We start from the raw sequence: 14676 nt of genomic DNA, 5'->3' as shown, positions 1-14676 counted from the left end.
ATATACTAAACATGATGTGTTGTAGAAGCAGTTGCAGAGCACCACAGTTGTTTTTATAAATAATGAAATTAAATTCAGAATATTTCATAACCTTTAAAATGGTAAATGGACTTGAACTTCTATAGTGCTTTTCTAGTCATGCAGACTGCTTAAAGTGCTTTACACTACTTGTCATACTCACCCACACACTCATACCCCAATAGGCACATTGGGGGGCAGCATCTTGCCCTAGGACACTTCAGCGGGGAAGCCTGGAATTGATCCCCCAACTTTCCAGTTGAAGGACAACTGCTCTTCCTCCTGAGCTACAGCCACCCTCACTTTGTAAAAGTGTGAATATTAACACACATTACAGTTCAAGCACTTTAATCTATCTATACATCCATCCTTTATCAATTTCTCTCAGCTAACTTTAAATTGACTGATATTAAAGGCACTAAGTATGATGAATATATGGTAATATGAACACTATGAGGGGTGGAAAATCCCAAACAATAAAACTACAGAGCTCATGTTTCTATTTATTTCATTTGTTTGACAGGGACATACATTTGTACATAGTCACAAAATCGTAGGTGATGCCATGCAAATAGTGTTTTATATTAACAAAGTTAATTCTCAACTCTCTTCATGAAAAAGAAAATAGAATACTTTATTCAATTAATGGAAAAAACACACACACACTCACATACACACAATGGTGAAATATAAAAAAAAATGAATATATGACATTTCAGAAGTTTTGCCAGCTACAATGCTATATATGAATACACATCATAATTTACCTAGAGGTTGAAAACATAAAATTACTTTGAAACAAAAATTTTATTAAAAGTATCTATAATTTTGCAAAAAACACAACCAAGAAACAATAAACACAAAATTTCAGAAAACACAAGACAGTAAATTAACATTAAATTAAAACAAAAACAAAATAAATTTTCTAAAATTAACAGCACAAAACGTCTTTATGTTGTTCTGTAAATTTTGCCTCATTCTGATATATATTCACACCTCAAGCCTGTCATATTATTTCCATCATGGTAAATAAACTAACACATTAAACACCATTTATCTCAATTTAATAGTGACATTACATTTTTAAAACTTAGGCAATGTCAATATTTGAAAATATTCAGCTTTGATTTGTGTTTGGATAAAAAATGAACCAAATCTCTTGCGTTCAGTAAAAAAATTAGATTTGCATGAAAAAGCTCCAGAACTGAAATTGTTTTGCACTGAATTGTTATTGTTTCCTGCCATCCATAAAAATGACTGAAAATGTCATTAAAAGTGCTCATTTCAAATTTGTTTAGTAATTAAACAGAAACAAATGAATCCCAAAACTCTTCAACAGAAGATTTTATTTCTCAAACTAAAATGTTTAAAACAGGAATATTCAAAGTATTTACAAATCAGTGTCAGCTTCATCAGCGTGCTCCTCTGAAGAATTGTTGGGAGGTCACACACACACACATGTTCCTATACACAGTACAAAATCACTGTTACAACTTAGTCTACTTATTGCTAATTCCCCTAAAAGCGCTATCGAAACATACTTTTCAGCAACATCACTTTAAAACACTGCTCTTTTGCTCATATCCAGGTAAGACCCCTGGTAGTGGGGGTGGCCATGCTGGTGTTGTCTGTACAGATGCCGGAATGGGATGGAGAGGGATGGGTGAGAGTTCTGATGCAGCCGGAGAGGGTGTGATGGAAAGGCGGGATAGAGGGCCGGGGGAGCGGGGGAGGAGGGCAGGGATGAATCCAGCGGAGGAAGAAGAGCTGGGTGGTGCAGTACCACCTCAGGGCGATAAGGGGGAGGAATGGCACCGATTTCAACCGGAGGAAATGAGCAGGTTGAGGAGGAAGCAGAACTATTGGACAGGTTGTGCGGATGGACTGCTGGGGGCAGTGATGCTGCAGAGATGACAGACTGCTGGAACAAGGAGGACGCAGCACGGCAAGAAGAGGGCTGGAAAGCAAGGGAGGATGACGAGTGAGGCAAAGAGGAGGGTGGGAAGGCGGCAGCGTGGGCGGGAGCTGGGGCTTGGTGGTTCAGGTTTGGGAAGTGCAGAGCAGGGCTTGGAGACAAACTCTGCAATGAGACGCTTTGCATTTGTGGAGGAACAGAGGGGAAAGCAAACGGTGTAGAGGCAGTGTGAGCAGGTAGGGAGCATGATGGAGCTGCAGCAGGAGAATGGTGCTGACAAGCAAGAGGCTGAGCAGTAACTGGAGCAAGGTCCGGATTTGTAGGCAGGACATTGGGATAAATATAAGCGGCTGAGGCCTGAACGCTGGGTTCATCATTTCCATCCTCCGGTTGCTGCTGGCTGGGTTGGTGAAGCAGAGGATGAGCAGAGATCTGATCCTGCAGATTTGACTCACACGAAGACGGGGCACAAAAAGAGGTTGGAGTGTGGGGGGTGACTGTATCCGGAGCCATGTGGTAGGAGTTGGAGGAAGATGAAGGAAGCAATTGTGGAGAGGAAGAGTCTGAAGGAGGCGGAGTGGGGAAGGTGAAGGAGGTCTGCTGAAGCGACGGGGTTGCGGGGGAGGACGACAGAAGGGTGGGGTAGTTGATTGGAAGGATGGTCAGCTGAGAATCAGATATGTCTGAGGAGTTGGGGACAGGAAGCGAGGAGAAAGAGGACGGCTGAGGAAAAATAGCCGAGGAGAAGGACGAGGAGTTGGTTTGTGCAGCGGAGAAGCTGGAGGTGTAAGAAGGAGCAGCAATGGCATCTGATCTGCAGTGGAGAAAACAGAGGTTGTACATTCAGCACGTCTTAGTTAGCCATCACTTCTAAAGCAAATGTCTTCCATTCACCCCAACCTAAACAGCTGCTTGGAAATGGACCTGCATGCAAGACAGACTCACACTGCTACAAGCTTTCTGGAGGTGGAAGGGACAAACGTCTCCTAAATAAGAGGCAAAAAAAACTTCCTCTTAACTCACCTTTCAATAATATTGTTTCCCAATTCATTTCCTGGTGTTTCCTGCATGGTGATGTCAGGCATCTGGGAGGCCATAAATGCCTGATTGAGGTCTAATGACTGCTCTGGGACCAGTGTGTCCTGATATGAGGCCTCTTCTGGTCTGAACCCACCAGAAGGGTCAGGCAGTGCAGGCAGAGAGGCCAAGGCAAGCGTCTGCAGGTCCGTGCTGGTGGGTGTGGGCTGCGGCAGAAGCTCTGTAGAGTCGCACGGATCACAGTTCACTGATAGATAAAGAGGAGAGGATGTTTTAGACCGAGGTCGTTCAAGCAAAGGTGTCTCAGAATAATGTCTGAGTGTATAACTTAAACCATTAACCTATATCCAAGGTCTCTGTCAGAACGGCCATTTTACGTTTCTGTCTTGCATCTCTTTGTCTGTAGAGGAAAAAACAAATTTAGATTCTCAACAACAAGAAGTCAACAATGTTCAGAATGGGAGCCTGTTTCTATATACTTCTTGCTGTTCATGCCGTCCTCTCTGAAGCCCTTTGCAAAGGGGTTGGAGTTGATCTTGAGCTCTGTGATCTGAAAACAGCAACAAAAACAAAATATTTAGTCTTTTTTTCTACTTCCTATTCACTGCTTCATTAAAGGTGGAGTATGTAAGATTTAATCAATGTATGTAAGATTTATGTACGAAAGTATGTAAGATTTAATCAATGACAAATGACAAAAAGCACATTTTTTTTACTGGTAGGCAAACATTTAAGAAGGGTCTTTGTCATTAATTAAACTTGTAATTTAATAACCCATCAAATATGAACAGACTGGAAGCTACATGTTTTAAAAAAACTATCTAATTATGATTGTAGTTATTTTTTTTCGTTAATTTATTTTGAAAATACTGAAAATCTTACATACTCCACGTTTAAGGTGTGTGTCTGGCACAATATTACCTTGTTGTTTTGGTAGGCAGTGACTGTTATAAACTGGGTCTCAGGGAAAATGAAGGTGTGCTGCCCTCCAGCCCACCTCAACACATCTCTGGCTTCGACCACATGAACTCTGGGCTGGTAGCGATGCAGCGAATGCAGGATGATCTTCAAATAAAAGATGAGATTTGATTTAAAATTCATCTTGAAGGCAGTCTACAAATAACTGTTGCATACTGTGTAGGTGCTGGACAAGTCCCTCTGCTGAACTTACGTGTCCCTGTGTGTCCAGTGTGTTGTTGGTTAGCTTGGCGTAATGAAAGGAAATGGTGCGGCTCTGCCAGTGTGCACCTGTTGCAGGGGAGTCTGGGTGAATGAAAACCCGGTCTGGTAACCTGGCCTCCGCCCCACCAACAGCCTGCCAGCCACCACCTTGGAAGCGATAGCGGGAGTTGTCCACTGGAACAATGTCCAGGAGGAGGATGTAACGGAGAGATGGGTTTAAGCCTGACAGCTTCAGTCTCAAACCAGGAAACATCCGTCTAAGAGAGTTAAAGATAAAAAAGCTTTTTTTGTTATTACATTTCCAGTTTTGGCCAGATTTAGCATTCAGAGTAAAGATAGAGGAAGAGAACAACAAGCGATAAGTAAAACCAGCCAATATCCCACCTGCCCTTCTTTGTGATGATCATCTCTGTGCCCACAGAGCTGAATTGCTTCCATAAAGCTGAGTTCTCCAGCTCCATCTTCACCTCATCTTTTTGAGGTTTGGATGCAGACTCACTGGGGACAGTAAGAGGGACCACCATCCTGGGGGCCATCTCACAGGCTGCAGGAAACAGCGGGATGTGTGCAGGGACCTCCCTGTCTGTGGGGATGAACAAATCCAGCATCAAATTAATATAACATAAGGAGTAAATCTAATATATATTCAATGTGCTTGCATGTGTGCAAGTTTACAAAGCTGTTGTTTATATTTTAATCCGCTTTTCATGAGAACTTCTGACTTTTAGTGGCTTTATTATTTTTTAGCAACTATAGCTTTGGGCCAAGACTTCTCATGAGTTTACCCCATCATGCTCCATCATACCTCTCACCATTTAACTCATTTATTGTTATCACAAATGCTCAGTTTGTGATAACAAACTGCGTGCGGATGTAAAACGTTTTGTTTGAGTCTTTCTCTCTTACCTCTGTAAAAGCAGTCCCCAATCCTTTGAGATGCCAGAGTCAAAGACGGGTACATCTCCAGACTCAACGTTTTCCAGGTTTATCTTTGTCTTTTGACTCGTCTTCCTTATCTGCTGCAAAGCAACATTCTGTGATCCCGCCACAGAGTCGAAATCTCACTGTTGTCTATGACCAAAAGTTGTGTCACTCAGGAATCTATCCTTTAAAATGTCTCTTCTTTTCTGCCTCTTATTGTGTCCTTAACGTTGTGCTGTCCTTTGCAATAAGAGGCCACAGTGATGGTCAGCTCCTTTAAATAGGTGTGTAGGACTTCACACCTTCAGCCAAATGGTCCCATTTTCACCTTGCTCCTCATTTGCCTCCCAGTCTTTCCACTCTAGTCTATCCCCACGACTTTCCTTCTGTCCCTAACTGACAAACACAAACAACACTCATCACACTTTGAGGTGAATGAAAAAATACAGTCTTGTTTTAGTGTCTATAAAGAACACAACAATGATTCTTGTAGCAGTAATTCGTTTCATTTGGACATTTTAACTCTCCACCAGGAAGGTTGTGTGGTTGGATTCATTTGTTTATTTAATGAGTAACTTCAATCTCTCCATAACCTTAAAATTATAGAAAGATTTGCAAATAAGTTTTTGTTTGTTTTTTTAAAACAAAATTAGGCCATAATCTAATTTAGAGGAAATTAACTTTTTAGTTAACTTGTTTTTTCTTATGTTATATTAAAAATAATGGATTAAATTTGTAAAATGCTTTACAATGAATCCATCAATAATCGGCTCCTCATTCATACTTGGTGATGGTTAGCCGTGTAGCCACAGCTGCTCTGCTGCACACCTCTGAATTAGACGTTTACATGATTAATTTTAATCGGTTTAAAATTGATTCAACTTATATTCTGAATTAAAGAGTAATTAAAACTCTCATGTAAACGTGGCTGCTGACAGAAATAAGGCAGCTAATACGAACCACCAGTCTCTCCAACCAACACCTTTTTTCATACACATTCATACATCATGGAGGCAGGGATGGTGAAATGTCTTGCTCTTTGACACAACAGAGTGTATGACCTGTTCCGCATCCTGAGCCACATGTTGATGGAGATCCTTTTTTTCTTTTGTTATTCAGTTTTGAATGAGAACTTCTCAAAATGATCATTTTATTTGTTTCTTATATTGACATTGTTTGGCATTTTAGTTTGACAATTCAGTACACCAACTACACATTTTGTAAAATTAATTCTGAACAATTTTCTTGAAAATACACAGTCTGTGCTCATAAATGAGGAAAAACAGCTTGTAAGGAATCAAGTAAACATATTTAAATCTTTTTTCTTACGTCGTTCGGCTATTACTCACATGTGTGAGTACGCAGTGTGTGTTTAAGACCTAAAACAGTGACTGTCCGCTGCCATATTACTTTTCAGATCTTGTAGTTTTCTGAAAAATTCTGGGAAAGGCAAAGCCTCTTATGCATGCACATAAATCTGGTATTTTAGCGGCAGGCCCCCTGTGGTAGCTTGATGACCCGATGACATGTTCCTTCCTTCCGGCAGCCTGCCTGTTAAGCTCTCTCAGTAGGGAGTCAGGCTCAGAATGCAGGTGGGAGAGGACAACAGCTGGCCAATGGCTGCAATTTGGTCACCAGACAAACATGAATGTCTAAAAGTTTTTCACAAACACCACTGCAGAGAAGTCTGAATTTTTTTCTGAAATTCAATAAAAACCTAAATTTATAAATCATTAAATGTTATTCAAAGAAAAATTTAAAGCTTCTGATGTCTTCACTAACTTTGTTATATGTGGCATAAATAGACAAACCTCCGAATGCAGCCAGTAATACACTTTTAAAAAAAATGGTAATAAGACAAAGAGAGACAGGAATATACAAGTAACAGTTCTGGAAGATGAGGGCGTCTAGATTTCCAAGTAAGGAAGAGTAATAAGTAAATGCTTCAAGCCAAACATCGTCAGGGAATCATCAAGTTGTGAAATAAATGCATAAATAAATATTCAATCACTAATGTCAAACATCTACAGAAGAGGAAGTCACTGCTAAAAAGCCAAGGTCAGAAACCCCTGTTGGGTGTGTGTGTGTGACCATCAAACAGACATCCTGCAACTGGAAGAGAAAGCTTACATGCTGGTTATTCTAGTCAAGGAGTAAAACCCATTTCCTCGTGTTATGGGGGTGCAGCAGTATGCATGGCACGGCAGACCTGCTTTTTGTGTGAAGGTATTATTCATGCAGAGGTGTACGGGGGAATTTTGGATGGATGGATAGATAGTTGTGGGGACAAAGGGTCTTCTGAACATCTTAGTCCTGCACTGCATTGAGATCCCCTCACTGCAGCTGTCCTGTCTGGGTTTTATGGAGGGGGTGTTTAATATTATAAAGCCCTGCAGTTTCCTGTTCATCTGCTGCTCCACCACAGTTCTAACAAGGTCCAACTCCCTACCCGACACAGTTAAGGCCTTTTTAATCAGTTTGTCCAGACGTCTACAATCCTGCTCTCCCTGCTAATACATTGTCTCTTCCTGGAACATCTGGTTATTTTAGCAGGACAATGCAAGACTCCATTCTGCACGGCTTTTAGCAACCATACATACAGACTTTGTGTGTTGACCTGGCCTGCCAGCAGTCCAGACCTGTCTCATACTGAAAATGTTTGGAGCATCATGGAGAGAATCAGAGGACGACAGGCTGTTGAACAGATTAAATCTTTTATTCAGTAAAAGTCAACACAAATTCCCTTAAAAAAAAAAACTGCAACAATTAGTGACATCAAACCATGAGAATTACACAGATATTACATGTTTGTCATGAGGAACCAGTTTATAATTATGCTAACATCCTGGAACACATCCCTCCATGCAGTGACCAACTTTCTGCTGTCTTTACCCCTCACTCTGCATTCAGGTATAAAGGATTATGTATTCTGTATAGAAATATGTTATGGACATAGAACTATCTTTTATTTCTCAGCTGGCATCCCTGGCCAAGTGCATGTAACCCTCTTTCCTCTGCTCTCAATCCCCAAGACGGCTGCCCTTCCTGACTCTTGCTCTGATGGAGGTTTTACTTAATAACATAAAGCTCTCCGGGTTTAATCACATTAAATATTCTTACCTGATCCAATTTATTTTTATGGAAATTCTTCTTTTAGTTGTAAGCCATCACTTATGGGTTCTCTGCGTGGCTTTTTAGTGTTTAATTGGGAGCAAATGTATGTTTATAAGAAAAAACACAGACATATTTGTATCTATTAATGTCATAAAAACGGACTACAATTAATAAAAGAACAAAGTGGCTGTACGATGTCCTGAAGCCTCTCCTTGCCTGAGAGTCAGCAGGATAAAAGGAAAACTAATAAACAAGGGCCCAAACCTACCTGCAGCAACCCCAGCCAACATAAAAGTGACAGCTGGAGTCGGTTTACACGAGCGACGCATCCACGTTGTTCTAGTTGTTGTTTTCCTTCCCCATTTGTGTTTGTTGTTGAGGATAAAAGCAAGTGAGGACTGAGGGGAAGTGGAGGTGTGAACACCGTGCTGAGAGAAAGGTCATTACCTTGATGGAGGCAGCGAGGTGTGTGATGTCTCTTAATGTTTTTACGAACAGACAGGTGTGTGACGGGCGCTGCAGGCCACAAGTCTCTGAAAAGCCAATAATGAGGATAGTTACTTTGGTTTGAAAGCGGGGGCAGGCAGTGCTCTTAGCAGAGCATTAAACATTACCACAGGCCCGCACTTCGGCACGTCTATGCTAAATAGTTTGATACCCACCCACGTTTGCTCACTGAGCTCTTAAGGTCGGCTTTTAAGATTTTATGGGACATTACAGTCCGTTGTTTTTGTGATGTGCCTTTAAATCCTCACAGCAGACTAAGAATCCTGCTGACGGTGCAGCTTGAACGCTTCCATCTGAACAGGATATTTCAGATTACCCACAGCATGTTTATGATTGAACAAGCCTTTTAATCTGACCAGGATTACTTTTTTTTTTTTTTTTAATTTACATTCCTCAATTGAAATAAACATTTCCTTTTAGAGAATATTTGTGAATACTTAAATTCCCTGGACAGGGAAGCTAAAACACATTATATGTCTTCTCTAAATAGATTTGACTTATCCAACATCCATACAATCTATTTTTATCAACCATGATCCATTTTTATTAAGTCCTCGCCAAACATACATGTAAATAATGTACCATGGTAGTACTTTGCATCATTGCATGACAGTGCAGCCATCTTACAATCAGTAGATTACATAAAGAGCCTGCATGTGAAAGATCTGCAGGAGCTTTAATGCAAACATGTCATATACATCATTTTGGATTAGTGTTATCCAACAGACTGACGAGTTCAACTTTAAACTGACTGTGTCAGACAACCTCCAGAGGGTCCCTGTCTGCCTTGGACACCAGCACAGTTACGCCGTCAGGAAGAGTCGCGGCAAGCCTTTCCCTGAACACAGCCAGGAAACCTCGTTCACTGTTGCTGTGATCACTGAGGATGACACTGGTTCCCTTTGCTACTGCATCAAGAACTTCATGATGGGACATCTCCCCTGAAAGATGAATGTAATGACACAGGGAAAACGTGTAAGTTATGTATAATAATAGTAATAAAATTAGGCATCATACGACTGATTCAGTGGCCTCTGATGTTAACCTGTGATGTAGAGGTCTGCTTTGACTCCATTCAGCACCGAAGCTCCAGAACCAGCACACACAGCCACCGTGCACACAGATGACTCTGATAAAATATCAAAAAACAGCAACTCACTCACTCACACACACAAAAAAAAAAAGATAACAGCAGCAGTCTTACTTCTAAAATAGATTAAACCTAAACTAAATCTAAAACCTGCTTTTAAACATTTTTGTAGGCTTAATAAAATATGTTCGATTTTATAGAATTTTAGAGCTCTGCATGGATTATATAAATCCCAAATTATTGTGACTCGTAGGGATATGCATACACTGAAATGATTCAAAATTAAATTGAAATTTATAGGAAATGAGGCACAATTTCACACAATGTTTTAAAGTTAAAAAAAAAAAAGACCCACAAAACTCCTCAAGCGGAAAAACCCAAGCAGACGGGCCATCCACACACATCTGCAGCTACTGAGAGCACAAACATAGAGCTGGAAATAAATATAGCCTGAAAATATGTCTCACATAACTATGTACAGTATAGTTTGTAAATGGAAAAATTATACATATTGACACAAAAAAAAACCACCGATGACAAACAACTTAAAGAAAATTTAAAAAATTACTAAATAAGATTTGTTTGATCTAAAAAGCAGCTTGACTGAATCTAACAATCTCAATCTCCAAACACAAGTTTGGATGGGATAAGTGTGTGACTTCAGCTAGTGATCTCACATCTGACACAGTAGCCTTGAAGCTAGGATCCAGAAAAGAAGTCACCTGACAGCCTTGCTGAGTGATTGGAGTGGCTGTAGAAGATGCATGAAATACAGGAAGTGTTCAGTGTGGTCTAAGCTGATGTCGAGGATCATTACATGCAGGAGATTTACTAATAGCACTGCCTCGAAAGAAGCGCCACCAAAAAAGACAAGGACATCAGCAGATCGGGGGCATTTTGACATGATATCTCCATACATCACGTATAAAGCTTTTATAACTTTATTGTTTTCTATAACATGACTGATTTATATACCTGGACTGCACAGACTAATTTAATCAGAGATTATGCACATTATGTTTACAGATCTGCTGGTTTGTAGCCTGCAGGGAATATCACAGGACTGCTGTACATACAATAACCAGCAGATGTCAGTGTTTCCAAATCAGACACACCTTAACGCTCGCCATCACCATCACACCATGGGACTGGTTTCAGAACTATATGTGACACAGATCTTTCTGAAAAGCTAAACTAAAATATTTAAGAAAAATATTTCAAAAGTGTTTCAATGTAGGAGGTATTTAAGTATATGGGTAAATTTTCTCTTATTTCAATCAGTTGTTTCTTTAGGCCAGCTACATGTTAGATGTGTGGTCAGTATATGCCTGCTAAACAGCAGCATTATAACAATGGCTGCACAAACTATTTGCATAGTGATACAAGTGGAAATTGTCATTTTTTTAAGATCTCCATGATGAGTAAAGTGAGTCTTAAAGACATGAAAGGTGTGCTGTTAAAATTTAAAGACTAATTACAAGAAATATATTGTATGTCTCTAACGGCTCACCTCAGTGTATCTTCTTACTGAGGACTGCTTTGATGCTGCTTACCCCCCGCATGAAAGTCTTGATGGCACAAGGCTGCAGCACTGTTTAAAGCCATGTCTAAGACTTGTGTCACACAGCCAGTCTGAATGCTCTAATCCATTAACATGGATGCTGAAATGAAAATCATAATGTTCTGCACACAATGCACCTGCCACACAGCTGGTGTGAAGCTGGCCAAAGAATTATATTCATAAGCCGCTCCAGTTAAGCTGTGCATCTGCCCTTAAAGTAAAAAAAAATCAGTTTCTACTGTCAATAAATGTTTTGTTTGAACAGAATTATGAACTGCAGGATATATTACAACTTGCTTTTTCCCTAAAGGTTGCTCTATTTCTTTCACTGAGAATTTATCCAATTCCAAGTATACAAGTTTAGATTATAACATAACAATAAATTGATCTTTTGTTTTATGTGGATTTGCTGTCCGTCACCTAGCGTCTTCCCTGATCCCAGAGCCAACCGGAGGTGACTTAAACCCAAGTGGGACTTCATCTTCTGGATCGCTGTCGCCATGGTTACAGGCTGCTCCAAAACACTGAGACGGCCTTGGCCATGGCCTGAAAGAGGCGGCTGCAGAGGGGTGAGAGATGGAAAGTCATCACAGAGTGAAAATCAAGTTACTTGTACTGTTCATCATTACCGATAATATCTTGATTCAATCAATTTTAAAACTAATTAAAGCTGTTTCGTCTTAGTATTCTTGAGTCTATTTTGCAGCATGTGAAGATTTTCTGTTGTACCTTCTCCAACTTGAGGATACTGAGAGACTGGCTGGGAGAGCTGTATCGTAACAGAGCTAGGACGCTCGGGGTCAGCGCTGAGTCACTGCAGGTTATGCTGACATGAATACCACTGTTGTCTAGTCTATTCTTAAGAGAAATAAAGAAAATAATTTCTCAATGCAAAAACTTTTCAAGTTTTTGTGCATTCCATTCAGAAAAAGCAAGTCATTGTGTATTTTGGGAAACCATTTACTGCAACATTTCTTTTTTCCTTACACGTATCCAATAATATATATGTTATTAGACCATGCACACAACCTGCTGCCTGCATATTGTAGGGTTGTTCCACCGTCGTAAGCCTTCAGCTCCTCCAGAAGACCGTTAAGCTCCTCTGCGCTCCTGATCATGAAATCCAGTTTGTGACTGTGCGAGTTGCTATCAGTGGCTTGACTCAAAACAGACACCTGGCCGTTGCCTGAGAGTCAGAGACATGTAAAAAGTTAGTGAGGCAGTGTCACAATGTAGTAGCCCATATCTTTAACTTTTATGCAAACACAGCATGTGTTACACATTTTCCATTCAGACAAGCATCTTACCAAGGCCCCCGACCAGCCAGTCATTCACGCCTCCTTTAACGCTATCCCATGAAGTGTGAGGGGAGAAGATTGCTATCCCAGCCTCGACAGCTCGGATGGCCAATCGCTGCTTCCAGTCTTTCTGAACCAGCCGCTTGATTGGCCGGAACAATGGTGGGTGATACGAAATAATGAGGTCACAGCTGACAGTCGCCGCTTCCTCCATGACGGCATCTGTCAGGTCGTTGGTCAGCAGTATAGTTTTAACTGGTCTAGATTTGCTTGGCTCAACCAGCAAGCCGACATTGTCCCACGATTCAGCAAGTGACAGAGGAGCAAGCTGCTCCAACACCTGCAGAACGTCTTTTAACTCCATCAGGCTAGTACGGCCAGTAGAATGAAAGCGGCAGCGGGTGGAGAAGTGGTGAACTGATGGATAGTGAAGTAAAATTGGTCTGCGTGTCGGGGAACTGCGGATCCTACTGGGTGAGGGGAACAATGGGAGAATGGATGACGCTGCAGAGGCTGACGAACAAAGTGCAGTGTGGGAGTTGAAACATTTACTGCGCCAGCATCTTCTGTTTGTGAATGATAAAATAATCCAAGAGAGATTTCTGAGTCCAGTCAACATCAGTGGGAGTCTGAAGAAAGAAAAGCCACATAAAATATAACGTTATGCACTGAATATCCATCACAGATGAATTAGACTCTTGGGTCAACCTTCCTGCAATTACTTAATTACTTAACCATAATTAATTGATTAAAAAATTGCAATTGATTGACTTCTCAATTAAATGATAACTGTATTTGTGTCTGTTTGTCTTATGTGGTAGTTGTATGTTCATTATTGTTAGTTAACTTTTGAATGTTTACTTTTACAAAGACAACAATGTTTATTCAGAACATTGTTTTCTCTTTGACAGAACTTAAGCACAGTTCTATATCTCATGTGCTGTCTTCCACATTATTTCATTTTTCACTTTGTGATTTTGGCTCTCTGTCCAAGAAAAAAAATATGTACTGGGAATGACACATTCTGGTTTGATTTATTTCTGCAACTTATGGCAGATTAGGCTGTAGAAATAAAACTGAACCCTTAAACTTTTGTTCCTCGGAGGTCAGTAGCAGACTACAGTCAGAAAGGATTTACTTTGATGAAGTGCATTTAATAATGCAGCTTTCCAAACAGGGAGACAGATACACCAAGTCTTTCTGTGGGTATGACAACCTTTTAGATCTTATTCAAACACACAAACTCGTGTTAACTATTAATCTCGTGCTGCTTAACTTTAAATGACTTCGTCGTCATTAAATTTTGGTATGTGATGTTTGATCGCAATGCTTAGTCTTTATGAATCCTGTTTTTAACATGATCTATAACTTTGATCTGCGACCTGACATGCGGCTAACAGCAAAGCTAACTGGCTAGCATTAGCTACACGCTAACTACCGTTATAATAGCTATCATTAAAAACATGGCGTCCATCTATAAATATGTGCATAAGTGAACATGTCATACCTTTGTTGGGTCCTCTTACTAATCAGTTTTTTTTTGTTGTTTTTTTTGTTTTTGTTTTTTTGGTTAGTTAAAGTTAAAGCGAAGGCTACACACTGACGTGGAAATGTTTCCCTTTCCGGCTTCCGTTAGTTTCGATAACTTAATTTTATTTTATTTTATTTTTATTTTTTTCCATGTATGGTCTGACTATCCCTCTTTACTGAATGATTGAAGTCAAACAAACAAAAAATTAATTATTTGTTTGGATGAATGATACCCATGTTTAATAGTCTTCTTCCTCTTTTCTTCTTCTTCTTAACTTTATTTCTTCCATTGACAGCTGACAAAGAAAAACATAAATTAAAAAACAACGAACCAGTGAACCAGCCAGAGGGTAGAGGTAATGCGATCTGTCCATTCATTTCCAAAAGTCAATGTCTTTGAGAGAGTCAAAATAAGCGCAGTTCATCCAGTACTTGAAGGGTCCTTATTGCTTTTTGGTTTTTCACATTTTGCATTGAATTAATATATAATTTTAATTTTGCA

At 40.1% G+C, this 14676-nt stretch overlaps 2 protein-coding genes across 2 annotated transcripts; both read right to left on the bottom strand.

The window, feature by feature from the left end:
- Window positions 1–1576: 1576 nt before the first annotated feature.
- On the bottom strand, window positions 1577–8903 carry tbx6 (T-box transcription factor 6; the record flags this gene model as incomplete). Its single annotated transcript, XM_079260557.1, has 9 exons — window positions 1577–2747; window positions 2957–3218; window positions 3313–3371; window positions 3451–3521; window positions 3893–4036; window positions 4143–4410; window positions 4538–4736; window positions 5060–5121; window positions 8851–8903. The coding sequence occupies 9 exons, from the start codon at window positions 8901–8903 to the stop codon at window positions 1577–1579; spliced, it is 2289 nt and encodes a 762-aa protein (XP_079116683.1).
- A 333-nt stretch (window positions 8904–9236) lies between these two features.
- Window positions 9237–14249, bottom strand: nif3l1 (NIF3 NGG1 interacting factor 3-like 1). The gene is made up of 7 exons (XM_079260470.1): window positions 14152–14249; window positions 12654–13273; window positions 12376–12532; window positions 12076–12199; window positions 11767–11905; window positions 9741–9824; window positions 9237–9636 (listed from the first exon to the last, which is right to left on the bottom strand). Exons 2-7 carry the CDS (start codon window positions 13261–13263, stop codon window positions 9452–9454), a joined length of 1299 nt encoding a protein of 432 aa, XP_079116596.1. The 5' UTR covers window positions 13264–13273; window positions 14152–14249; the 3' UTR covers window positions 9237–9451.
- Window positions 14250–14676: the final 427 nt, after the last annotated feature.

The sequence above is a fragment of the Telmatherina bonti genome (genome assembly GCF_933228915.1).
Source record: "Telmatherina bonti genome assembly, chromosome: 21".
NCBI lineage: Eukaryota > Metazoa > Chordata > Actinopteri > Atheriniformes > Telmatherinidae > Telmatherina > Telmatherina bonti.
This window is presented reverse-complemented; position numbering and strand designations above follow the sequence as displayed.

Coding starts and splice junctions, on each gene's coding strand:
- nif3l1 (XM_079260470.1), bottom strand. CDS start 13,263: ATGTTGACTGGACTCAGAAATCTCTCTTGGATTATTTTATCATTCACA. Junction 11,906..12,075: donor GTATCCTCAAGTTGGAGAAG/GTACAACAGAAA, acceptor ACCCCTCTGCAG/CCGCCTCTTTCAGGCCATGG. Junction 9,825..11,766: donor GGGATCAGGGAAGACGCTAG/GTGACGGACAGC, acceptor ATATTTTATCAG/AGTCATCTGTGTGCACGGTG.